At 40.7% G+C, this 27,844-nt stretch overlaps 1 protein-coding gene across 1 annotated transcript in view; it reads right to left on the reverse strand.

The window, feature by feature from the left end:
• The window catches only part of LOC100562400 (uncharacterized), a 74,415-nt gene that overhangs the window by 8,277 nt on the left and 38,294 nt on the right, over window positions 1-27,844 (reverse strand). The window contains exons 15-26 of the mRNA XM_062967169.1: window positions 16,354-16,485; window positions 11,772-11,812; window positions 10,838-10,880; window positions 9,464-9,527; window positions 7,821-7,948; window positions 6,863-6,973; window positions 6,132-6,169; window positions 4,707-4,836; window positions 3,023-3,159; window positions 1,470-1,692; window positions 1,175-1,289; window positions 556-693 (exon numbers count right to left, since the gene is read on the reverse strand). Of these exons, the coding sequence (XP_062823239.1) occupies window positions 556-693; window positions 1,175-1,289; window positions 1,470-1,692; window positions 3,023-3,159; window positions 4,707-4,836; window positions 6,132-6,169; window positions 6,863-6,973; window positions 7,821-7,948; window positions 9,464-9,527; window positions 10,838-10,880; window positions 11,772-11,812; window positions 16,354-16,485 (1,300 nt within the window). The remainder of the gene's footprint in view (window positions 1-555; window positions 694-1,174; window positions 1,290-1,469; window positions 1,693-3,022; window positions 3,160-4,706; window positions 4,837-6,131; window positions 6,170-6,862; window positions 6,974-7,820; window positions 7,949-9,463; window positions 9,528-10,837; window positions 10,881-11,771; window positions 11,813-16,353; window positions 16,486-27,844) is intronic.

Genomic DNA, 27,844 nt, shown 5'->3' on the forward strand with positions numbered 1-27,844 from the left:
GTAATAATAGCAACCAAAACAACATCAATCACTTTAAACATAGATCACTTTAAATATTAAAATGTGAATATATCTGGCCCCAACATGTACGCCATTCTCTCTCTCACTCACACCATTTTGGCTGTGTGTTTTTTCACATAGAATCAAAGGATAATCACATTTAGACCAGTAAAGGAATAATGTCCCAATTAACTTTTTTATTTAAAGGATGACCCATTTTATACTTAGTATTAAATTTAGATTATATTATTAAATTAAGACCAGAAAGAGAATATTATCATAATAGTCATACCTTATAGTGCCTTAATAGTAGAATTTTATTCATTTTTTTTTGTTTAAATGGTACTACATTTCATACGTTCACAAATATTATGTGTCTGCAAAGTGGTTGTTTTGCTGTGCCTTAACATACGTCAGGTTATTTCTCCAAGAACTTCTGTTTTGTTCAGAGAATAGATCTGATACGCAAATGACTTTCAAAATGTTGCTATTGCGTTCAGTCTGATCTTTTCTTCTGACTGAAAGCTAGTTCTTCTTTTATTAAAATTAAACTACCTTCCAAAAAGCAAATCCTAGATTCTGGTTTCTTCTTCATCAGTCGCCCCATGTAGAACTCACTTCCAAAATCCTCTGAGCGAATGAAAGCCCCATATTTCGAAAATCCCACCTCATAGGGGGAAAACTCACACCATTCTATGACAAATATAAGAAGGTTAGAGGGGCACAGACCAAAAGGAGAAAGACAAAATTATGTGTTCATATTGAAAGAATGAAATGTTTGTATTTCATTTCATGTTCATTGTTGTTATAAATCTTAATTCAAATCATAATAAGTAAAGAACATCTTGTGGACTCCACTTTGTAGCCCCATTTCTTAAAGTTGGCTCTGCATCTTGTGGTGCCAGATGTTCAGCGCCTTCCAAGTTGCCCGGTCTTCTGTGTGCCCAGGGGAGATTTTCTCATCTGGTATCAGCCACTGATTGAGGTTCCAGGATTTTACCTGCCACTTTAGGACTCTCGCTTGCTGAGGTGTTCCTGAAAGTATCTCTGTAAACCTTAGAATGCTGTTTTTTTAAACTTCTGGTGATTCCTATTAAAACCACCTGGCAACATGTTCAGGATTGCTGAATTCTCATTTTTTAAAAAGCTGAGGTATTATTTCTGAGTTTATTACCTTTAAATTCAGAAGTGGTTTGGGCATCTTCCTTGACATTAAGGGCCACATAAAGTGGCAGTGGGTTTTGCCCCTTATTCACAGCCTGTTGCTGATCAGAGAGTTTGCTATTACTCTGCAAATTCAAGAGAAATAATATAATGAAACACAACAGCACATTCAGATGTAAAAACAATTGCAGCAATTGATGTTTTCAAAACCCACCTTTAGATATGAAAAGTCAAGGATGTCCGGGAAAGTAGACAAAGAAATTAGGTTTACAGAGAGAAAGTAACTTCTTGTTAGCTGTGCATACCTCATCATGGAACATACGATCAATTATGAGTGACCACATATCAGTAAAAGAAACCGAGTATCCTTCTTGGCGCCTCCGTCTCAGCTCCTGATCATAGAACTGTAGAGCTTCCAAGGAGAAAACATTTGACTTGTTCCTAACAATGTGTCCTTGTGCTTTGTGGATTGGGCCAATCAGATCTTTTTGGGACCAGTCATTGTCTTCATATAAACTTCTCATTGTCCTATGGAAAAAATCATGACTTTAGAAGAACACCACACTATATCTTAAATTGTACAGTTCTAGAAAAATGTATTGTCAGATTATATTTCCATGCAGTTAGATTTAAAACTGGACACTACATTAAACGAACACTGGCACAGATCTGATTTGTTGCTTTTAGAATAGCAGCCACAGGGATCCACTGAAATTAAGGAATCAGGATTATAAAATAGGATGGTCCCTCAAATTGCTATCTAGAAAAAAAAAAACATTTCCTTTGTGCCTTCAATTCCAACTATTAGGCCCCTCTGTGGCAACCAATATTTTTTCAGGTGAGTGAGTGTGTGTGTGTGTAAGAAAGAAATAAGTTTGAAGTGGTGGGAGCAGGGAGAGAAACAGATAAAATATGGATATTTTTTGTAGTTTATATAGTTAGATGGCTGCTAGGAAACATTCCTGGGTTTCCTAGGAGTTACATAAATCTGATAATTCTTTTTAAACAAACATTTTAAACTTACTATTATAAGGTGAAATTACACACAATAGCAGCAGCAGCCACGTTTTAATTCTTTTATCTACTCCCTCATCAGAGCCTATAAGAGACAGGATTGAGTCGATACATTGGTCTATTAACTGAATGTTTCCTTTTCTTACAAGGCAACAACATTTTACAGAACTTCCCACTCATGCATGCTTTTGCCTCATCACAACTAAAATACTACACCTTCCACTTGCTAAATAAACAAAATAAAAAGTATTTCAATTGCACTGTGCTTTTAAATATATATTTCAGTTGTGTTCGACCATAGCCTCAGAGCTATGAAAATACAACAGTTCAGGCATTGCTCAGCTTTGAACCTCTAGAACCTCTGGTGCTCAACCTGTGGGTCCCCAGGTGTTTTGGCCTACAACTCCCAGAAATCCCAGGCAGTTTACCAGCTGTTAGGATTTCTGGGAGTTGAAGGTCAAAACATCTGGGGACTCCCAGGTTGAGAACCACTGCTCTAGACTGCTGAAGTTATATTTTTAAAAGAGGGTGATGTTTGAATATTGGAGGCACGGATTAGAAGGAGTCATGTCCCTGCATGTGTAGTAAAGTCAATATGCTTTGGGCTTTCTCAAAACGTGTTCAAAATTATTTGTGCAATAAGAAAAGGAGCTAGCAAGCATTCTCCCATATCAGGCAAGATGGGTTTACTATATCAGAAGGTGTTTTAGGAGACACGTGTGATAATGCCCTCTGTTTATGTATGTGGATGTGTCTCTATATTCATATTTTAGAACTATTTGTAATCAAAAGGATTACAAGAGTTTAATGTAGTGTCAATAGATGTGCTATTATATCACTTTACCATGTCGACCCAGAGGCTCCGCAGAGATACGTAATGCAGTCTAAGAGGTTTAGCTTCTGCAGAGCAGACAGATGGCCATAAAATGCTGACATGGCCCTGGCTCCTCCTCCTGTTGCCATCACGGCTATTACTGGGACCTGGGCAAGAAGAGAATTGATGTATGCCAATTTTTTATTTTTTTATTTACAGTATTTATATTCTACCCTCCTCACCCCGAAGGGGACTCAGGGCGGATCACATTATGTACATATAGGGCAAACATTCAATGCCCATAACACATCGAACCGAGACAAAAACAGACAGACAGAAAGACAGACACAGAGGCAATTTAACCTTCTCCTGAGGGGATGTTCAATTCTGGCCACAGGGGGGAGCAACTGTTTCATCATCCACTCTGATGGCACTTCCTCACTTCCTCATTCCAACATTGTAAATTAGTTAAACTTCCCTCCCCACTTTTATAAGTTGTACCTTATTTCCTACTTGATAGATGCAACTATCTTTCGGGTTGCTAGGTCAGCAACGAGCAGGGGCTATTTTTTATTTTTAATTGGCGGGTGCTCACCCCGCCATGGGCTGGCCTCGAACTCATGACCTCATGGTCAGACTGATTTACTGAAGCAGCTGTTTACCAGTCTGCGCCACAGCCCGGCCCCAATTCCATATGCTCTTGTATTAGGCTGCAACTCTCTCAGGTTGCTTCAGAAATTTTTCATGCAATAAAAAGTTCAAAGTACCATGAAAACATTTCATTATTATTATTATTATTATTATTATTATTATTATTGTTTATTGTTTATTTATACCTCACTTTTCCTCTCCACAAAGGAGACTTGAAGTGGCTTACATTAAAAGCATTTCAATACAATTTAAAATATACAAACATACAAACATTAAAACAGAATTAAACATCAATGGTATGAAACATTAATTTTGTAGAATCATAGAGTCAGAACAGAACACAAGGGCCATCCAGTCCAACCCCCACCATGTAGGAACACACAATCAAAGCACTCTTTTCCAGCCTCTGTTTAAAAACCTTCATTTATTGTAACATGTCCAGAATGTAATTTCTCATTCATTCCCTTGATTTTTTTTCCGTATCAGGAGTGACTTGAGAAACTGCAAGTCATTTCTGGTGTGAGAGAATTGGCTGTCTGCAAGGACACTGCCCAGGGGACGCCCTGATGTTTTGATGTTTTCTCCTTGATGAAACTGTACTTTCTAGCTAGTAGTGGAAATACCCTTGTTTTGCTGCCAGTTATCTCAGGTCCCATCTAGACTGCCATATAACCCAGTTTCTGAATCCAGATGATCTGTTTTGAACTGGATTATATGGCAGTGTAGATTTATATAATCCAATTCAAAGCAGATAATCTGGATTCAGAAACTGGATTATATGGCAATGTAACTCCAGCCTGAGATTCACCCTCTCAATAGTTTTCATGATATCTCCTTATCTATTGCTTACGTTTCCCTTCAGCAATATTTTAATTCTCTTTTATTTGATATTTCTCTCAGTAATGCAACTGATTTCCTGTACTTAAACTCATCCTGAAATTAATTGCTTCAGCTCCAGTTGCAGACAATGGCACCAATATGAGTAGTTGTACATTTTCAGTTCCCAAGCTCCCTTCCACAAAGCCACAGCCACACTTTGGGTCAGAAAAGGATGCCCACAAACCTCATGATTTTGCAGTTTCTGTTCCAGGAGGTTTTCTAGTGCCCTGGCAACATGCTTCTTCCTCTTACACAGGAAGTCTTGCTCAGCCGCACAGAGATCGCATTCCAAACGCACATCCAAATCTCCTAAACTGGAAAAAGAAGAGAGGGAGGGAGAAAAGAACGAAGGGAAAAAGATTTATCTACCTGCATCCACCTCATATGGGATGTCAAGAGTGCTTTGGTTGTGTATTCCTGGCATGACAGAATGGGGTTGGACTAGATGATCCTGTCCAACTCTATAACTTTATGTTTCCAAGCCATAGTCTCAGAAAGAGATAAAAGAAAATCAGGAGCCCAATTCTACACTTAAGGGCACATCTACACTTGCATTATAATGCAGCTTGGAACCTGTTTGGGAGGGACTAGTTTCACTGAGCAGGTGATTAAATTGACAGGTCTGAGACTAGTCTGAGACCAGGAAGGTTATTACATTAACCATGCAACCTGGCCTCAAACTGTTCTGTGGTTGTTATTATTGTTTTCATTTCAGGGAGTGATATTGTGCACCAGTGCTCCAGAGGAATATCAGGTATGGGGAAGGGGGAGTGACAGTTCGGAGCAAATGCCATTAGCTACCCTCTAGGGCAGGGGTCCTCAAACTTTTTAAGCCGAGGGCCGGTCCACAATCCTTCAGACTGTTGAGGGGCCGGATTATCATTTGAAAAAAAAAATACAAATTCTGATGCACACTGCACATGTCTTATTTGTAGTGCAAAAACAACAAGAAGAACAATGAAAGAACAATTCCATATTTAAAAATAAAAACAATTTTAACCAACATACATTTATCAGGATTTCAATGGGAAGTGTGCTCCTGCTTCTGGCCAATTAATCAAGTTAATTAGGGTTGTTGTTGTTGTTGTTCTGTGCCTTCAAGTCATTTCAGACTTCAGGCGAGCCTAAGTCTAAAATATATTTGTTTATTATTTATTTATTTGCTGCATTTATTTACTACATTTGTATCACACCCTTCTCACCCCAAAGGGGACTCAGAGTGGCTTACAAATTATATGTACATACAATATATTATATTATTAGCATAGCACAATATTAGCATTATATATTACTATATTGAACTATACCACTATACTGTAATATTATTAGTAATATTATATGTAATATAGAATATATAATTAATATTATTATATGATATTATTATTAGTGTTATATTGTATTACATTATAATATTATTATCAATATTATATGTATATACAATATATTATATTATAAAACTGAGGGCGGGGGCCAGGTAAATGACCTTGGTGGGCCGCATCCGGCCCCCGGGCCTTAGTTTGGGGACCCCTGCTCTAGGGGATCAATTAGCCCGTCTGGAAGCCAACCAGATCAAAATAGAAATGTTAAGCTGAACAGACATATTTCTTACCAGTCATTAACCTTGAGCTGCAATTTCAATTCTGCATTCTGAAAATGAAAAAAAAAATCTTAAGCTGAGCCATATTAAGATGCAAAATAAATGCATTTTGTAGCTTGATATACACCTCATGTTAGCTCTACACCTGGAACTTTAAAGAAATAATAGTAAAGCAAATGTGATATGTACAACCCTCATATCCACAGGGGATACATTCCTGTGCTTCAGGTAGATACGCAAAACCATGGACTCTATGGAAACTAAGGATTTCTGGCCCAAGATCGCCATAGAGTCATGCCAGAGAATCTGGAATATATCTAAAAATAACATATTTTGTTGGATGTGGATCAACCAAATCACAGGTATTGGTCCTGATGGAAAAGCGATCATGCTGGGGGCAGGGGGGATCTCTTCATATCACTATTCAAAATCTAATAAACTGTTCCATTATTTCACAAACTTACTGGATGCTATTTGTAATGATTATATAGGTGTTGTATACGAGGGACAAAGAAGAGGCATGATAGCAGGGAGGATTTCAGTTTACTATCTAAATCAGATAGGTATGTAGGTTGCAGGGAGTACAGCACCTAACTTCTGTTGAAGCTATAACATTTCTCTTTAAAGGAAAAAATCAAGTGTTAATTTCATAAAATTAATGTTATTTACACACCAGTGACTGATTCCTTTCTTCTAATATAATGAATTTGTTTTACAAAATAAACAAGTATAAGAACAATGACCTCTGTGATTGATAAAGCTACTTCTGTTTCCTCTTCCAAAGGCAAAGTTTTCAGCAACACATGTGAGTGAGCAGGAGTATCTCCAAACAGTTTTTCCTTAAAGAAATTACTCTGAAATAGAATGGATTGTGGGAGTTTAATGCAAAGAAATGCAGGTGACATATAAAAAGGGGGTGAATCAGTTACACAATTTTATTACTAGGTGAAACATTCCTAATTCCCAGTATTGCATATACATTTTACGATCCAAATCTTACATAACTAGAAACAAAATCTCTGTTGCCCTCAGTGTGAGCTCAAGAAGCTCTATCTATGCATAATCATAGGAAAGGATAACATCTAAATATAAGATGGCAATGATATACTATCTTATGTGCAGATGTTGTATTTTCTCTGGGGTGATGAATCCATCCAAGATTTTGATTCAAACTTCAAAGGAATTGTGCTGGAGTACCTAGAAATGCCTAGAGATAACATTTTTTGATCATGTGTATTAGAGGCAGCAACAAATATAGTCATCCACAAATAATCAAATCTGTGAATACTTAACTCACAGACATGGGACCTCATCACAAAGGCCCATGGCAAATCCATGGGCTCCCAGAAAGGGGGGCGAGGGTTCGTGGAGTAGCCATCGCTCCATGCCCTGCATTGTGCGACTTGCCTTACCTCGCATCCCATAGTGGGAAGCGTCACTGCCCGGCTTCCCCCCATTGCTGGTAAGGCAACACGGGAAGGCTCTTGTGTTGCTGACATGGCAGTATGTGCCACTTCCTCTCCTCTTTCGGCCAGAAGTCCCTGTGCGTTATCTAATGGGCTCCGTGCTGAAAGTGAAGAGTAAGCAGTGTACAACAGGCAAATCAACCTATGTGATGAGGTAGCAATGGTGGGAATCTGTAATTTAATCCAGACTCTGTTGTGCACTGATGAAATCTGTGATCTATAATTAAGGTATTACCTTCAATTTGGCTTTCAGTATTGGTTCCCCATTCTTTACATAGTGGAATTGGAAGGCTTCTGAATCCTGGTTGATTTTCTCTGCTTCTTCAAATGATTCATTCACCACAAGTTCAATATTGTTATGTTCTAGGCAGAAAGTATTACATTTTATCAGTTGTCCAGATACATGCAATCCTAAGCAAAATAGATGGACTTCTCCCTCCTCTTTTATTTCATAGCTGATTGAAAATGTCAAGGTTCATTTACAGAGCTGAAAGACAGACCTGTGGAATCAAAATGCCCTATCTCTTAAAATGCTGGTATTTTTAAATGTCCTAAATGTCTAAAATGGCTGATAAAGGAGCCATTTTAGATGGAGAAGCAGTAGGTATGGGGAGATGCCGAATCTTTGACTTCTACCATTTTATTTGCATCTTCAGTCCTTTTCTTCTCCATGAAGTTCTGAGACCATCAAAGAATGGTGAAGTGAGATTATGTAGGAGAAAACAGTGAATAGAGAAGGAACCAGCACCTCTTCTCTTTCACTGTTCCTTTGTTTGACATTTTTTCATTTCACCATACATTTCACCATGCATTTTGCTATACAGACATATTTTAAGATGGTGGCGAAGTGTAGGTGAAGTTTCCAAAAGACTGCACTGACTGTTGGGCAAGAAAGAGCAGAGGAGCTGGGAAAGTATGCCAAGATATGTGCACGTTGCTTCCCCTTCCCCTGCCTGTAATAGAAGGAAAGCACACGTGGCAGCATAGGTGAAACTGTGGAAACCAAGCCTGCTCCTCAAATCAGTAATCTTCATAGTTTCACACACTGGAGTTTTTCATGTGATCAAAGGCTACAGGCAAGGTGACAGATACCCAAGTGGATGTAAACACTCCCATTAGACACACTGAGGTAGTTCGCCTCAGGTGGCACTAAAAAGAATAAAATGGTAAACTATCTAATTTAACTAATATGCATGCAGATAGACATACAGGTAGGCACACATTACCACCATATGAAACACAAGCTGGATTGTCGACTTCAGGGGCATGAAGAGCTTAGGGTAACTCCTTAATAAGTTAAAAGTGTCAAAACAACATGGTAATGGCAATGGGTAAAACACTTACCCATGTAAGCATTCCTTGTGTGTTATTTTCTCATATATAATTTTATAAGTGGTATGCATGTATAAATTGCTGATACATCCTCATCCTATATGATTAATCTGGCGGACAGGTATTCACCCATGAGGAGCGCTATCCATGTGCAGGCTTTGGTCACAGCACCTCGGGCAAAAGTAGCCTTGAATTGTTAACCTGATATGTGAATTCTGTGCTTTCTACTTGAGATTTCTCTGTAATATATTCCTAACCCTGACTTCTTTGGCTAGACTATGCGTTTAGCTAACACAGAGTCACTGCCAAGCCAAAATAATGTCAAATTCAGACTGTCTGAAGGAATTTTCCATGGTACTGTTTTGTCTCTCTGTATATAGAAAAATGGTTGTTGGGCTATTGCATTACACAGCCACAAGCTTTCACCACAATGGAAATTTGGAAGCAATGTGTAACATAATATGACTCTAGGCAATGAAGGTTTTCATTTATATTTTGAATATTTTGTGAAACTTGGGTGCCTATTTAATAAACTCAGCATTTCACCTTTCAAACATGTCTCATTCTTCCCTTTGTCCATTTGAATCTCCAGACAGGAAACTTCGCGAGCCTGTGAAAGAAACAAAATTAAGCTAAAGGGGAATTTATAGCTGGTGATCATGATGATAGTTCGTCAAGTGCCTTGCTATGGCTGACTTCTCTAGTCAAATTAGTCTGCAGTGCCTTTCATGTTCTTTGATTCCTGTTTTGGCAATGCTGTGTTTGGTGGTACTATGTAGACTTTTCCACAGCTGCATGGTACATGATAGACTCCTGCAGAGGTGAGAGGATCCCTCTTGTCCTTTGCTGAACATAGCATTTGTTACATTCATGTGATCAAATGTTGCATTCAGCAAAGGACAAGAGAGATCCCCTCACCCCTGCAGGAGCCTATCGTATACCATGCAGTTGTGGACAAGTCTACATACGGGCCACCAAAGTAGCATCAAGAAACATGAAAGGCACTGCAAACTAACCCAAACAGAATTATAATATTGTAGAATAACAATTTCTATCATTACTAATCACTTGACGTGTTGGCCTGGGTTAACTAGATTTAACCTATAGGCACCCCAGGTTTCTACTCCTGCTTCATAAGAACTGTATGTAATAAAATAATAATAATAAACGACAACTACTACTACTACTACTACTTTATTTTTGTATCCTGCCTCTATCTTTCCGAAGGGACTCGAGGCAGCTCACATGGGGACAAGCCCAGCAACATAAGTCAAAACACAGACCAATAAAATTAAAATATTGAGTCAATGTCAGTCCATTCCAACATCTGGGCTCCTTTTCTTAAAAAAAATCAAAGAATCTACATGGGCCCCATATACACTGACCATTTAATGCAGTTTCAAACCAGTATTTAAGAAAGTGGTTTTACTGTACAGAAAACACATAGAAAATCCTGGAACTATGGTGATCACACGAAGCACAAAGCATTGATGCACATTAAGGGCTTTCTTTCATGTGCTTTTGTGGGAATTTGTTGTCTGGCTGCTACTTTGAAGCTAGCTTCAAGCTCCATTAAATGTTCAGTGTAGATGAGGCCATCAGCACAAATGTAGCACAGTTCTTTTCCATCAACATTTTCTTCCTGTGACATGGCTTATTTCCATTTTCGAGACACAGAACACACATTTAAAAGCCTGATCTCCATAAGGCTATTTTTCCCCTATACATTTGAAACACAATTTCTCAGAAAGCTGTCAATGAGTTTACACCGATTCTATAACACAGGGCAATGTTAACTTCAATGATAACCTTGGACTTCTCATGATGACCAGTAAATGCTTAAGATCTTCATCTCTTTTGCAGGTGTGTCGACTTACATAAGAATTATGCTGAACAAAATACGTTCAATGTGGAGCTTACCACTAGGATGTCATTCGTGATTATTTGCTCAAAACCACAACATCTAGAAGGGAGGGGGAAAATAAGAAACAATTAAGCAATATAATACATATAATTAATATAACCTAATACTGAATCAACTTTCTCAAACATTCATGAAGTATTCAATGAGTTTTATAAATTCTGTGGGAGATTTGGCAATGACTGTTCAACAGTATATCATGGCTGTGTCCAGTTTCTGGGCCACCCTTCCCCCCTCCCAGGAAAGTGTGGGGGTTTTTTAGTGGTGTGAGGACAGAAGTCCGGCCTGACCCAGATTTTTTAAACCCCGGTCGGACCTGACTTTTCCCCTGACTGGAACTGCCTCGAGAAGTAGTTTGAAACTTTTTAAAACTAATTTATTGGGGAACTCTTTACAAAATCCCTACCCAAATCATTATAGCCAGTTTTGGAGGGTGTTTTAAGCATTTATTTACCCACAGTTATTCTACTGCTTAGTTTTTATCTTTGTGTTCCTTTTGGATGGCAGATTAATAAATGTAATAATAATAACAGCAATAATTACTACAGTGGATGACCATGGGCAGGTCACACACTCTCAGCCCAGAAAATCTAATGATAGGGTCATCTTAGGATAGCCGTAAGTCAGAAAAAAGCCTTAAAGACACACAACTTTTCCCCAAACTAACAGGACTTAATGCAGCTTACAAATTAAAATACAGTATTAAAATACTGTATTTTAATTTGTACGCTGCACTGAGTTCCAATTTTGTGGCCTGTAAAGGTATAGTTGTTAGTGAGCAATATCTGCAGGCTCCCACCTTCTCCATCCTCGATACCTATAGGCCAAAAATGTATATATTTACAGGATAGATCACTGCTGCTGATTTATTGCTTCTTCGTGAGATCATCTTATTTAATAACCTCAATGTTATACTTTGACCCGTTCACTCACATCTTTTCCATCTTGAATTCTACTTCTAGACTCTCTGGTCCCTAAAGAGGGAATAATGACAAAGAAAAAAGTGGTGCTTAAATTGCAGGCCTACTCCCAACCCACCTAAGTAATAATATTTCCTGAGCATCAGTCAAAGCAAACATCTCTGTAAATTGCTAGCATGACAAATGACACTGCTATTCTCCCCCCCCCCCGCCTACACACACACACACACACACTACACACACACACACACACACACAGAGGCAATTCTGTCTATCAAATAGACCAAACCTGAGATTATACTTCCAAGTCAATTCTACACTGGAAAATATTGTTACAGTATCACAAGCAGGAGGAAGCTGAAATCTAATCAGAATGGCTATTGTTGTATGACCAGAGGAGAAATAGTCAAAGATAACTTAGAGAGCAAAACAACCTATGTAGTGCAGGTCAACTGATAATTATATAATAATAATGGACACTAAGATTAAAACCCAAACATTTTACAGCTTTCTCGGAGAAGAACATGTGCATGAGGGGTCACCAAATATTATCTCAGGCCCCATCTACACTGACAATTTAGGTTTATGTGGGGCCAGATCACCTGCAAGGGGCCACAAACCACAGACAAGCTGATTAGGGCCCCATCACACTTGAGCATTTTCCCACTTTAATCCACTTGAAATGCTGTGACTGCCTCCTGTAGGATTCTGGGGCTTGTAGTTTAGGGAGGCCCAGGGATTCTTTGGATGAGCAGTTTAAAGTTATATATTGCAATGGGTTGAAGAAAAAATGATTTTTCTTGCATTTTAGCTACAGTAGAGTCTCGCTTATCCAACATTCTGGATTATCCAACGCATTTTTGTAGTCAATGTTTTCAATACATTGTGATATTTTGGTGCTAAATTCGTAAATACAGTAATTACTACATAGCATTACTGCATATTGAACTACTTTTTCTATCAAATTTTCTGTCAAATTTGTTGTTAAACATGATGTTTTGGTGCTTAATTTGTAAAATCATAACCTAATTTGATGTGTAATAGACGTTTCCTTAATCCCTCCTTATTATCCAACATATTTGCTTATCCAACGTTCTGCTGGCCCGTTTATGTTGGATAAGTGAGACTCTACTGTATCTGTTTTGGCTGAAGCAAGATTGGTGCTTTGCCTGCTATTTTTATTTTTACACCCGAGTCCCATACAGCATCAGTATCACAGGTATAGATTTGTTGGTAGTACCCTTTCACTCTCTAGACTGCCTACTAGCATTTTATTGTTCCCACAAATATCATTTCAGGCAATATTCTAAGTGAAGTGAACATGGCTATCTTTGAACTATGTCTCTTTGGACATCATAGAATAGATGATACACCTGACATATGGCATTGTATCCATGGCTAAATCTACACAGCCAAATTATGCAGTTGAATTGTGTTATATGGTCAGTTTAGATCCATATAATGCAGTTCTAACTGCATAATTTAGCAGTGTAGATCCAGCCCACGTTGTTATCCAATAGCTAAGTGCATTGGAAGGAGGTTTCCAGGGTAAGCTGCCTTGAGTCCCCTTCGGGTTTGAGAAAGGCGGGGTATAAATAGGGTAAATCTTCCCTAGTCTTATCTCTTTTGCCCTGTTCTTATACGGAACCTTTAGCCGCTGTTGTAGCCGCTGTTGTAAGTGTGACATCTAGTGGCTACTGCTGGTATGGCAATGTTGTCTGCTAGAACAATATCCTGAGACTTATGTTGCTGGATATATCAAAAAAAGGCAGGAGAAAGGAGAGTGGGTGTCTTGTGGAACCTTAAGACTGAACAATTTATTTAAGCATAGTTTTTTATGTATTATGATCCACTTTCTCAGAGGCACTGATGGAATAAATCCTACAGCCTTAAAAGTGTGTTAGTGCTGTTCTCCATAGTTGCATCCGAAGAGTCATAGAATCAAAAAGTCATACAGCTGGAAGGGATTCCAAAGTCCATTGAATCCAAAGTGCAAGAACTTACCACTAAAAACTTCCAAAGGAGAATCCACTGGCCTATTTGGACAGCTGAACCAGCTTGAATTAGAACCAGTCCAACTATACACACTAACTCCAAAGTGTAGGCTGCTCCAGAGTTTAGTTGAAACTTTGGAGCATTCTTTGACTTCTGCAAATGTAGGTTCAAAGCAGATTAACCAAAATCATATAGTCATACAGCTGGAACCAGTTAACCAATTTTACCCTGTGTACAGCCAGAAGTCCCTGATGCCCAGGAGTGAATTCTGAACTAATTCAGGGTTTCTTGGGCCAGATCTATACTGCCATATAAAATCCATATTAGCCACTTTAAACTGGATTATATGGCAATGCAAATTCATATAATCCAATTCAAAGCAGATAGTGTGGATAATCTGTTTAGATAATATGGATTATATGGCAGTGTAGACTCAGCTTTAGTCACATTTTTACTTCATTTGTTCTCTTAAATTTGATGGGACTAATTTCTTGTACATGAATGTGACTAATTTCTTGTACATGAAATTCTTTATTTTGCTTTGAAAAAGTGAATAGAAAGTTATTTTATTGTAATCTATTAAAAAGCTATATTTTTATACTTTATACAATTTAATTGCTCGACTGTATGTTCCATGATGCCTGACTGCCAGATTATCCGCTATTGTCTGTATTTTACTTTAATCTTTATGTATAAATGTATTAATGTTGATGTAATAATAGCACTGAATCTTTGCCAATTTTATGCTTCATGTTTGGAAGCCGTCCTGATTCCCTTCGGGGAGAGAGGGTGGGCTAAAAATAAATAATAATAATAATAATAATAATAATTATTATTATTATTATTATTATTAATCTGAGTGCAATCTATTTCATTATTTTGTTTGTTTTGTTTAATTTTACCTATACTAATATACTAAGAAACCAGAGAAGCAAAGTTTAATGGCACTGGAGCAGAAAGGTATCATGCAGAATTCATCATACTCAAATCTAATGCACATCTTTTTTTTTATTTAACTTAGTGATTCCCAAAGTGGGCGCTACCGCCCCCTGGTGGGCACTGCAGCGATCCAGGGGGGCAGTGATGGCCACAAGTGCATTTGAATGTTTTAACTTTTTTTGTATTACCTTTCTATTCTGAGTTCAAAAAATAGTTTCATAATTTCAAACTTCAATGTTTCTAATTTACATCTTTCTTTACTATATTTTTTAAAAAGGTAGAAACATTAATACATGTATTTTTCTGTTTAATTGCTATTAAATTTAAAAAAATAATTTCCAGGGGGCGCTGAGTAATATTTTTTCTGGAAAGGGGGCGGTAGGCCAAGTAAGTTTGGGAACCACTGATTTAACTGCTTAGCCAAAACTGAGGTGCACATTAGATTTGATGGCCCATTACAATCATGCTCCAAAATGTGTCTTTGCCCCTCCATCAGGATGCGACTAGCGAACTCATCAGACTACGCCTAATAGTGGAGCATCAGACTTTCGCCTTCATTACCCCAAGCCTTTCTCCTTTGTCCCCGAAGTTGGGAAACAGAGGAGAAACAGCATCCATTTCCCTCCCTGGCCATTTCTCCCGTTTCTCAACTTGGAAAATAGAGTGGGAACGGTGCCCCTTCCCCTGCCAAGCCATTTCTCCTTTGTCCCCCAAGTTGGGGACCGAGAGAAAACATCACTATTTTTCCTCCTTGACCATTTCACCCATTTCTCTATGCAACCCCTTCCTCCTCCTCCTCCTCCTCCTCTTATCTGGCCTTCCATCTTCCTTACTTCCCATTTCTCCCTGTTTTCCTTTCCTTCCCATCTTACCATCAAGGATTTCCTTATTCTCTGGTGTTGCTTTCCATTGCTGGAAGATTTGGTGATCTAACACTTTTTATTTTTAAAGAAGGAATTCTAAGCACACAGCAACTGTAATGCACACCTTTTTCGAATAAATTGCAAAAAGTGCACTTTTTGCCACTACGCATTACATTCGCATACTTTTTTGGTTTCAGGGTTTTGAAAATTGAGGTGCACATTAGATTCAATAGCGCACTAGATTCGAGTAAATACAGGTACCAATGTTTAAAATAAAAACACAGTATTGACAAAACAGTCGTTCTTATAAATAATGTCAAAGGATGCAGCTCGTAAATCATTACCACAGCTCTTGGAAACGTTTAAAGAAGATTACTGAACCAATAAACTAGAAATTAAACTATGCGCTGAAAAAAATGGCCTTCAGAGCTGTTAACCTGATAACTATTTTAGGAAGCAATTTAAATTAAAGTTGTCAGTGTTTGTAATTTGTCTTTGGGGAAAAGGTTCAAATGCTTAGCCATGAAGTATGGTGGGTCAAAAAAATCCATAGTTATTATAAGTTAAATATTCCAAGGTGCTCGAGCTATAATTGTGTTTCCATTTTTTACTTCAGGATATACTGAGAAGAATAAAAAGAAAAGAAAAGAAACCAATGAATGGGTGTAAAACAAGCTGATGTTTCAAAATCATTCTGTTTCGCTTTCTGTAAGGCATCCCGGGAATTAAACATGTATATGTTTGAAGGTAGACAACTAGATAAATGTTTATAGAAACATGTGTCATGTCAGTCCTTACCTTAGCATTCAAAGTGAAGTTTTCCTGGATTGTTTCCCCCGGCTTCACTTTAGAAATATCATAGGTAACAATGAAAATAAGGTCATCTTTGGTGACCACATCTTCATCATAAAGCTTCAATTCCAGCACATTCTGAGTGCAAAGAAAAAAAGCATGAGTGGTGTGTGTGTATATATATATATATTGTGTATATTCCATTCCACAAACACAGGTATCTCTTGAAAAGCCTAATATGAAACCATCAGGAGTGCTTAGCTTCAGCTGATACGTCCGCCGAGCCCCTTCCTAGATTTGGAGGACCTAATGATGGTAGTGCACACACCAGTAACCTCAAGATTGGACTTCTGCAAGGCACTTCACATTGGGCTACCTATGTACAAAGTTCAGAAACTCCAGTTGGTTCAAAATACAGCAGCCAGATTGATTACAGGAACATCCAAGAGTGGGCATGTTACACCTATACTAAAGTCACTCCACTGGCTGCAAATTAGTTCCCTGGTAAGCATGGAGGAAGGCCTCTGCACACAATGAATGAAACAGACTCATGCATTGGGTGAAAACACGGCCATAACTTTATTGGTTACAGCTCAATTGGTTGGCACACCACATGGGTCTAGAATCCTATTGTATTATTCAGCCATCACACCACCATGACGTAAACTTGAACGTAAACTTGAACCTGACCTGGTGACAGCTGCCTGATTTGTCATCTGCAATTACTTAATGGTGGATGCCTGCCCATGCCTGAGCCACCACCTTCTGACTCAGGGGTTCCTCAGTCTGGATACCCCCATGTGTGACTGGTCTGGCACAATTATTGGGATCCCAGACCCATTTTACCCACCAAATCCCCAGTTGTGACAAATAACACACAGGCAGAGATGGACGGGCAGAATAATAAAGGAATAGAGGCTTCTTTCCCTTTGGGGTCAGCCTTTTGTGGACTGTGCTGTCCCTCATATGGAAACCCAAGAACTCCTTGGTTTCATTGGCTGTGATGCCCACCGGACCCTTGGCACGATCCTCTCTCAGCCACAAAAGCTCACTGGGAATGACATGTGCTCCTCTTGGCCCCCTCCTCTTTCCTAGGAGGAAAAGTACCAGTTGATTCTGCCTTTTACTGGAAAAGTACGAAGTGTTAGTTTTGACCGCTAAAATCCTACATGGTTTGGGACCAGGTTACCTACAACAATGGTTTTCAACCTGTGGGCTGCAGCCAGCAGTAGGCTGCGAGAATGGAAATCAGGATCGCGAACCTCTTTCCTCTTTATTTGTTTTATTTATTTTTATTTTATTTTATTTCCGCTCCTTTCCATAGAGCTGGCATTGGATAGACGACATCAGCTCTGGAGTATTAAATATGGTTTTCTGTGGGTGAACAGATGGCGACTATTGGATGGCATATGTTCTGTATCAGAAACTAGAGCTGAAGTGGTCTATCCAATGCAATTTTCTGAATCCGCACCGCAAATTAATAATAATAATAATAATAATAATAATAATAATAATAATAAACTTTATTTATATAACGCCCTATCTCCCAGATGGGACTCAGGGTGGTTTCCAATCATAAAAACAACACAAACACTACATAGCAAACATAATAACACATTATTAAGCAAAGTAAAAATACAATTATAGAAATAAATAACACTTACATGACCTGATCAAGGGGACGGGAACCATAAACCCAATATATTAAAATGTATCATTTTAAGTTAGAGAAATCTTATGCAATATATCAAACTGAATCTAAAGTTGACCAAAAGTTGATTTGTAACCCTTTTGATGTTGCTGTTAGAGAGTGGTCTCTAGTCAAAGCGGGCCCTGGTCAAGTGGACCCTGGTCAAAAAAAGGTTGGGAACCACTGACCTACAGGATTGCCTTCTCCTGTTCAATCCATCCAGAACACTGAGGTCATCTGGGGTGCAGATATTCCAGCCTGCTAGAACCCGACTGGCGACTGTCACCCACTGGACCTTTTCATCAGCCACCCCCAAGACTCTGTAACAACATGCTGGAAGAGCTCCAACAGCTAAATGAGCTGTCGGAATTTAAACACATCTGAAGAGCTATCTCTTCTGGCAGGCCTACTCAGTAAGTTTTAGTCATGAATTTTAAACTCTTTGTGTACACAATATTTTAATCATTGTTCTGTGTATTTTAATATATGTATTTTGTAGAAATACATTTTAATATGCATGTTTTATATGATTGTGTATTTTTAAGAAATAGTAATAAAAGAAGAAGAAGAAGAAGAAGAAGAAGAAGAAGAACAACAACAACAACAACAACAACAACAACAAGAAATCTATTGATCAGGTGAAGCTCTCCAGTAGATTGCCATCATCTGCCTAATATATACCCTCCAACATTTTGTAGAGGAAAATTGGGCCAGACATGGGAAAGTTCTCTTGTTGATCAGGCAAGAAGAGAACAATGAGATACAATACAAAAAGCAAAAATAATTCTGGAATGTATGTACCTGTATATCTCTGGGAAAATAGGGTGGGGTACAAATAAAGTATTATTATTATATAAATAACAATGTAGATGTGTTCCAGAGCAATATTGTTCAATTAACATAATGTTTAGTACCAGAGGGAAAAATAACAATGATTAATACATAAAAGTCCTGAAGAGTGTCTGCAAGTTACAGCAAGAAAGCAATTAAGCCTTACAAACTATCAAGCTGTTTACTGAGCTAAACTGGAGATTTTCACCAGAACAGAACCACACAAAACTGGAGAACGTGCACCTTTGTCTCTCACCTGGAGATGACCCAGGCTCATAGATTAAGGACCAGGTTCTAAGATGTGACAGAACAAGAATGTTCCCTTTATTTGAAATTCTGGTTCTGCAATTTTAACAAGAGGCAAGGGGGACACGGAAGCTACAGACAATGCTGTAGCTGTTGTCCGTTTTTGGTCAAAAATTATTTAACCACTTCTGTTCCCTCTGTTTCTATCAGTTTTATACTTATGTATGCAATGCTTTTGATACAAAATAAAAACAAGAGGCATTACTAATCAAGTTTTGAAAATATTACTTTTTGGGAATACAATTTGAAGGGACTGAGATGGGGCTGAGATTTTAAGAAGAAAGTTTGGAGGATAGGTTAAAGAGAGGGGAGGAGGGAGTGAAAAGAGTGAAGGAATGGGGAAGAGATAGCATTTCCAGACAGTATAAGAAAACATGTGTGTAGATGATGAAAAATATCAGAATGACCTGAAAGAGATGGGAGGGGGAAGAGGGGAAGCCCAGGAGAATTGTTTTGGAAAAACAGGATTGTTTTAGAACAGAGAGAAACTGAGGGGCTCTGAGTTGAAGGACAGAGGGAGGGAAAGATTTGGTTTATGTGTGTGTGCATGTTTATTCTAATCAGACTCTGGTCAACTATAAAACCCATGATGCAGATTGGTCTAACATGGCACTTTCTTGCACCCACCAGAGAGGGTTATTCTGCAGATTAAGCTATAGTATTTTGATCTCCTTGTTTCTAGTGTCTGATTGGAAATAGATACTAGAAATTTTTGGGCACTGAGCCTCAACAAATTAATCATTATCATACTGTCTGAGTTTCAAAGCACTGTACCTGTTCCGTCCCCCAGGACGATGGTTTGCCTTACCTATTGGTCGTTTGTTTGTTTTCCTTCCTTTACATTTTGTTTGAGCCTCTGGCTGCAAAAGCCTAGGAAAAATGGCTTGGAATCTGCAAGTGCTGGCTGCAGTTTTCTTTGCAGTGATTGGTCAAAGAATGCAACATCTTAGGACCGCCCTTTTTACCAGGGTCTAGTCTCCATTTTAGAGTTTCATTCTGGCTATAGTCTTCCAACGTGCTGGAGCTGTGCAAGGCTAACTGGGACAAATCATCCTCAAAACCAGGCCAATCTAAGCCTATCCAAATTAGATAAGTATTGAATTATATTGATCTGGAATAGAAAATCTAGTTAGAGGAGCAGGGTTATTCTGTCGCTTCTAGAACTAATCTTTGCTGTAAAGATAGGGAAGGAAAGAGTTTCTCCTTCTAATATAGGCAGCGTGATTAGGGTATAGTGGTTTTATAATCACCTTTGCTTTCTGGAACCAGGGATAATTCTGTACCTAAAACCTATAGAAATTTGTTTCATTTTCTGCAACTTTAAGATCTGTGCCAGGTTTACAACCTTGTATGAATAAACATCCTTTTTTGAAGTTATCCAGACTCAGTCGTTCAATATCTATAGGACAGCTTATAGGGATTTGCAGTTCGCCCGGATAAAGGACAGCACGTTTCAGTTTTATAGTTTTTTTTTATTGTCCGGCGGACGGCACAGTTTTGAGGTAGATCTGCGGTTTTTCCGCTTGAGCTAGCTTGCACGGCTTATAGTTTTTTATAGTTTAGGAAGTTTAGTTTAGGCCGCGGCTTTTCCGCCTGAGCTCAGTCTGCATACCTAAAGACTCTACCAGCGTCTGAGGCAGTGGAGCCCGCTCTCAGACCTGAAGGAGTCAAATAGTGGGGCTCTATTTCCTTGCTATTTGGCTCGCGTGTGCGCACGTGGCCCAGTGGCTTTCTGGGTTTGCACAGGCTGTGCAGTTCCCAGCAACGTCCAGGGCTCCCTCGGCGGTAGACCTCGAGCCGCGGAGCACCAGCGACAGTTCTTTGGCTGGCTCTGAGGCGTGAAGCCCACCAGAACCAGGCTAGAACCTGGACAGGCCTGGCAACGCTGCTGCGAGTTCGGCCGGAGCACTCGGCCGGCTTCGACCTGCCTCATGGTCCGGCGGTGGTGACCTGCCTCATCGTCCTGCGGTGGTGACCTGCTTCATCGTCCTGCGGTGGTGACCTGCCTCATTGTCCGGCGGTGGTGACCTGCCTCATCGTCCTGCGGTGGTGACCTGCTTCATTGACCTGCGGCGGTGACCTGTCTCATCATCCTGCGGTGGTGACCTGCCTCATCGTCCTGCGGTGGTGACCTGCTTCATCGTCCTGCGGTGGTGACCTGCCTCATCGTCCTGCGGTGGTGACCTGCCTCATCGTCCTGCGGTGGTGACCTGCTTCATCGTCTTGCGGTGGTGACCTGTTTCATCGACCTGCGGTGGTGACCTCCCTTCACAGCGGGGAGGAGGCGTCTTTTCTCTCCTCCTTTCCAAAGCCAGCCTCGGTGCTCCTTCGGCGGCAGGCCTCGAGCCGCAGAGCACGAGGTGCTTGAAAATTTGGCGAAGTCGCCATTTTGGCAGTTTACGTCACTCGGGCAAGGGAGGTATCAAGTGGCAAGTTGCTGTCAGTTGGCATTTTGCAGCTTGCCCACTAAAATCTGGCGCCAAAGGTCACAATCTTTGTAAAGTATAGTTACTTAGTGATATATATTGCTATGGTTAAGTGTTGTGCATTGTATTATATATTGCATTTGCTTTTATTGTAAATTTACTTGCTGGTATGTTGTATTTGCTTTTGTTGTAAATTTACTTGCTATTAAGAATACATAATGTCTATGCAATTTCAAGATGATACAGATGGTATACCTCCTTCTGAGGCTGAAAGTAGGAATGAAAGGCCCCAAAGGATAAAGCACCCTTCAGCCAAGATGCTAGCCCATCTAATAGGTGAAAAGGAGCTCCTCCATGTGAGGTTAGGTTCGGCATGGGAGCGAATTGTAACATTGATGGACAGAATTGAGAGCTTGGGTATTACAAGGGTGCCATCCATATTACAGACCGACCTTGAAGAGACCTTCGGTCTCTGAAGGGGTTTGGTGTCTAAGATAGTCCAGGTCCTCGAGCGCATTAACGCCAAGGATTCAGAGTTAGAAATAGTGAGTGTTTTAGCTGACACTAATGAGAAAGAAAATAGGGTGAGGGCAATCCTAGCTTCCTTATGCAGCCATGAGACCAATCTTTTAAAATCACCTGCTGTGGCACTTAGTCTTAAGTCCAACCGTTCTAGCCAGGTATCTAAGCTAAGGGAGTGTGCAGCATCTAAACATAGCCACTCTAGCAAGTCTTCTGCTGCTGGGAGTGCCATCTCTTCCCTAGCTGCCTTGCACATTAAGGAGGCTGCACGTCTAGAGCTAAAGAGCAAGATAGCGGGGGCGGAGGCTGATGCTAAGGCAGCTGATCTCACCCTTCCCTTTAAAGAAGAAGAGCAACGACTGCAAATAGAACAGGCCCGTAGACAAAGCGAAATGCAAATAGAACAGGCCCGTAGACAAAGCGAAATGCAAATAGAACAGGCCCGTAGACAAAGCGAAATGCAAATGGAACAGGCCCAAAGGCAAGGTGAAATAGAAATGCTTAGAATAAGGATGGATGCTACTGCCAAAAAGGTAAGGGCTGAGACTTTGGCCAAGGCCCTAATTGAGCCACTCACAGAAGAAAATGTAAGTCAGTTGCCGAAGCAGGACCCTTCTTCCAAGGTGCTTGTGCATCTTAATAGCTTAAACAGCCAGTTTTCGGATGAGGAACAGGAAGACTTCTCTCCTTACCCAGAGCAGGGCCCCAAAGTCACTTTTGAGTTTCCTGCAGAGCAGAGCGTCATAGCGGGGAGCTCACCCTTGCCCGAGCTACCTGTGCCTCCTGCTAAATCCCTAGGTCAGTCAATCAGGGCCTCAAGGCCAAGTGCTAGTTGGCCCTTACAGACAGCTGCACAGGGAGCCACCGATTCGTCAGTGGTCGATGTCATCCCTCCAAGAGGCCAAAGGTTGACGCAAGGTGCACGGTGGGAGTCCACTCCACAACAGCAAACTCCTCAATTGTTCCCTTCGACGCCAGAGTCCCAGCTTGTCTCCATCATCAGAAGCCCCAGAAGAGATCTTAAGGACAAGGGTGTCGAAAAGTTTTCGGACAAGCCTGAGGAATTTCTTCTCTGGAAGGCCACCTTCCAGAGAGCAATCAGAGACTTAAAGTTATTGCCTGAGGAAGAACTGACTCTTCTGGATGCATGGTTGGGCCCAGCCTCATCCTCACAAGTTAAGAAGATCTACGCAGCCCACGTAGCCGATCCCGACAAAGCCCTGGAAAAGGCCTGGGCCAGGTTGCAGCAGAGGTATGGGGCCAGCACAGAGATTGAAGCATCTCTTATGGACAAGCTCCAAAGGTTCCCAGCTTTGAAACTCAAAGACTTCAAACTCTTGTGGGACCTCAGCGATCTCCTTACGGAATTAGAGTCGGCCAAGGAGAATCCAGAACTGCCCGGTTTGAAGTGCCTCGATCAGCACCTGTCCCAGAGGCAGATCTTGACCAAGCTGCCCTTCACTTTGCAAGAACGCTGGGGACAGGAGGTCTTCAACTACAAGGAGGCCCACTCCCAGGCATACCCTCCATTTTCTCATTTGGTCCAGTTCATCACCAGGGCAGCCAGAGAAAGGAATGATCCGCAGACGGGCCTCCCCACCTTATACCAAGGGACCCATCCAGGGAAGGCATCTGAAGTGGACAAGAAACCACCTAGAGAGGCCAACAGACCTGTCAGCGTAAAGGCAGTCGAAACTCAACACAAGACTGATGAACCCAGGTCGGAGGTAAAAGAGTTGCTTTGCCCTATCCACCAAAAGCCTCACAGCTTGGCCAACTGCAGGGAGTTTAGTAGAAAGTCATACAAAGAAAGGCAACAGCTAGTTCAAAAGCAGGGAATCTGCTTTAGATGCTGTGGAGCAACTCCACACTTTGCGTCCAACTGCAAAGAAAACGTCAAGTGTGAGAAATGCAACAGCCTCAAGCATTGCACCGCAATGCACAACTCCAGTGTCATCTCCCACCCCAAAGGGAACGTTTCACCAAAAGAAAAGTCAGCAGTCGAAGACACCGACAAGCCAGTCGTACCAGAGATGCAGGTGGAGGTTTCAGCAGTCGCCTGTACAGAGCTGTGTTCTGACTCGCACCAGTACAGAGTTTGTCATCCTATCTGCCTAGCGGATGTATATCCAGCCAAGAGCCCTTGGCTTAGAAAGAGACTCTATGTGGCCCTGGATTCACAGAGCGACGCCTCCCTGGCTACTCCAGAGTTCTTCCGCATGTTTGACCTTAAAACCAAGATGGTCGACTACACTATGACTACGTGTGCAGGAAAAAAGAAGTTGCAGGGTCGCATAGCATCTGGCTTTGTTGTCTCCTCTTGCGACCAGAAGAGGCAGTTCAAGTTGCCAGACCTGATTGAGTGTTCCTCCATCCCTCGGAACAAAAAACAAATTGTAACTAGAGAAGTTGTGGAGGCTCATCCACATTTGCGACGATTAAAGAATGCCATACCTGCTTTCCGTCCAGATGTGGACATTGCCCTTCTGCTTGGTGCGGACTGTCCGAACTTGTTCTATGTGAACGACCAAGTTAAGGGACCTCCAGGGGCGCCCATTGCTCAGCTGCTACCACTAGGCTGGACAGTTACAGGCCCAGTGTGCATAAACAAGATGCACCCACCATCGTCGTTGGACTCCAATCAAGCACAGGTGCTTAAAGGTGGACGTCCTACACTTGTGCGCAGTTGCCTAAGTCACATCTCAGTCTACTGCCAAGCAATAACTCCAGAGTATTCCTCCATCTTCAAAGTCTCTGAGAGAGACGAAGCCACAGCGCTCTCGAAAGATGAGCAAAGGTTTTCGGACATTATGAATGCTCAAGTCTCACGAAGTGCAGAGGTGAAAGCCTGCAAATCAACCACAGAAATCAAGATGGGCCAAAGATCTTGCCTGGAACCACACCGTTTTGAACGTTTTTCGGAGTGGCACAGTCTTCTTAGAGCAGTAGCTAGGCTTATACATCGTTTAGCTTGCAAAGATAGTGAGCCTTTACAGGTCCAGGATATGATAAAAGCTAAGAGCGTCATATTCAAGTCAGTACAGAGATCTGCTTTCAAGCAGGAAATAGCTAGGCTAGAGCAAGGGCTCAACATCCCTAATCAAAGTCTTCTAAATGAGTTAAACCCATTTCTAGACAAGGAGGGTATCTTGAGAGTTGGAGGAAGGTTAGCCAAAGCTAAACTCAAGGCGTGCATAAAAAACCCCATCATCATACCCCCTAATAGTCACACTGCATTGCTGCTCGCTCGGCATCACCATGAAAGGATCCATCATCAGGGTAGAACTCTAACTGAGGCAGCCCTTAGAAATGAAGGTCTGTGGGTAGTTAATGCCAAAAGGTTGGTCAACAGTTGTATTTTCAAATGTGTCAAATGTCGGCGACTCAGACGAAACTGTCAAAGTCAGTTGATGGCAGAACTACCTCAGGATAGGACTTTGACAGACCCACCCTTTTCCCATGTGGGAATCGATGTGTTTGGTCCTTGGGAGGTTGTCACTAGGAAAACCAGGGGTGGTGTTGTAAATAACAAGAGGTGGGCAGTTTTGTTTACTTGTTTAGTAATACGAGCTGTCCATATAGAAGTCATAGAAGGAATGGACACTTCATCATTTTTAAACGCATTGAAAAGGTTCATAGCCCTCAGAGGGCCAATTAAGTCAATTCGGTCGGACTGTGGCACCAATTTTGTAGGTGCGACCAAAGAACTCAATTGTGTGTCTAGGTTTGGGAGAGACCCAAAGGTTCAGAACTTTACGAATACTGAACAAATTATGTGGACTTTCAATGTTCCTCACGCCTCCCATATGGGTGGTGTTTGGGAGAGGATGATTGGTATTAGTCGCAAAATCCTTAATGCCATGTTTTTGAGTCATAGGTCATTGACGCATGATGTTTTGGTGACACTTATGGCGGAAGTTACCGCAATTATCAACAACCGGCCGCTGGTTCCCCTTACCAGTGACCCTGAGAACTTACAACCACTGACTCCTGCACTTATTTTGACACAAAAGGTGCCAGGATGGAAGGACGTCATGTTGCCAGTTCCGGACGGAACTCACCGTGCCCTGTGGAAACAGGTGCAGTCCTTGGCCAACCACTTTTGGAAAAGGTGGAAAGCTGAGTACTTAAGCCAGCTTCAAGCTAGAAGAATCTGGCAAAGCCCACAGGACAACATTGAGGTTAACAACGTTGTGTTGTTAAAGGACAAAGACTTGCCCCGCCATGCATGGCCCATGGGCATTGTATTAAAGACCTTTCCTTGCCCGGATGGTAAGGTCAGGAAAGTTCAATTAAAGACTTGCAACAGAGACAAAGTGTCCATTTTGGACAGACCAATTAGTGACCTCGTGTTGCTTATTGGAGATGTTTAAAGTTCTAGTGTTTGTATTGTCATATGTGCAAAGGTGTTTGTATGTTTTTGAGTGGTAAATTCCCATATCCTGGGAATTTAGCGGGGAGTGTTCCGTCCCCCAGGACGATGGTTTGCCTTACCTATTGGTCGTTTGTTTGTTTTCCTTCCTTTACATTTTGTTTGAGCCTCTGGCTGCAAAAGCCTAGGAAAAATGGCTTGGAATCTGCAAGTGCTGGCTGCAGTTTTCTTTGCAGTGATTGGTCAAAGAATGCAACATCTTAGGACCGCCCTTTTTACCAGGGTCTAGTCTCCATTTTAGAGTTTCATTCTGGCTATAGTCTTCCAACGTGCTGGAGCTGTGCAAGGCTAACTGGGACAAATCATCCTCAAAACCAGGCCAATCTAAGCCTATCCAAATTAGATAAGTATTGAATTATATTGATCTGGAATAGAAAATCTAGTTAGAGGAGCAGGGTTATTCTGTCGCTTCTAGAACTAATCTTTGCTGTAAAGATAGGGAAGGAAAGAGTTTCTCCTTCTAATATAGGCAGCGTGATTAGGGTATAGTGGTTTTATAATCACCTTTGCTTTCTGGAACCAGGGATAATTCTGTACCTAAAACCTATAGAAATTTGTTTCATTTTCTGCAACTTTAAGATCTGTGCCAGGTTTACAACCTTGTATGAATAAACATCCTTTTTTGAAGTTATCCAGACTCAGTCGTTCAATATCTATAGGACAGCTTATAGGGATTTGCAGTTCGCCCGGATAAAGGACAGCACGTTTCAGTTTTATAGTTTTTTTTTATTGTCCGGCGGACGGCACAGTACCACACTAGGGAGTTTTAAAAAAAACCTACTGAATGTGAGGCCTCTGCACCAAATCCTGATGTCTTTCCCCGCCCCAAATATTTGAAATCCTAAAACTTCCTTCTTGACTACAAACAAAAATATTAGTAAATATTCATTATACAGTAGAGTCTCACTTCTCCAACACTTGCTTATCCAACGTTCTGGATTATCCAACGCAGTCTGCCTTTTAGTAGTCAATGTTTTTGTAGTCAATCTTTTCAATACATTGTGATGTTTTGGTGCTAAATTCGTAAATACAGTAATTACTACATAACATTGCTGTGTATTGAACTGCTTTTTCTGTCAAATTTGTTATCAAACATGATGTTTTGGTGCTTAATTTTTAAAATCATAATGTAATTTGATGTTTAATAGGCTTTTCCTTAATAACTCCTTATTATCCAACATATTCGCTTATCCAACATTCTGCCAGCCCGTTTATGTTGGATAAGTGAGATTCTACTGTAGTTACTGTCTACAGAAACTACTACTGTGCATAGAGGAAAGAATTAAAAAC

Source organism: Anolis carolinensis, chromosome 1, assembly GCF_035594765.1.
Source record: "Anolis carolinensis isolate JA03-04 chromosome 1, rAnoCar3.1.pri, whole genome shotgun sequence".
NCBI classification, from domain to species: domain Eukaryota; kingdom Metazoa; phylum Chordata; class Lepidosauria; order Squamata; family Dactyloidae; genus Anolis; species Anolis carolinensis.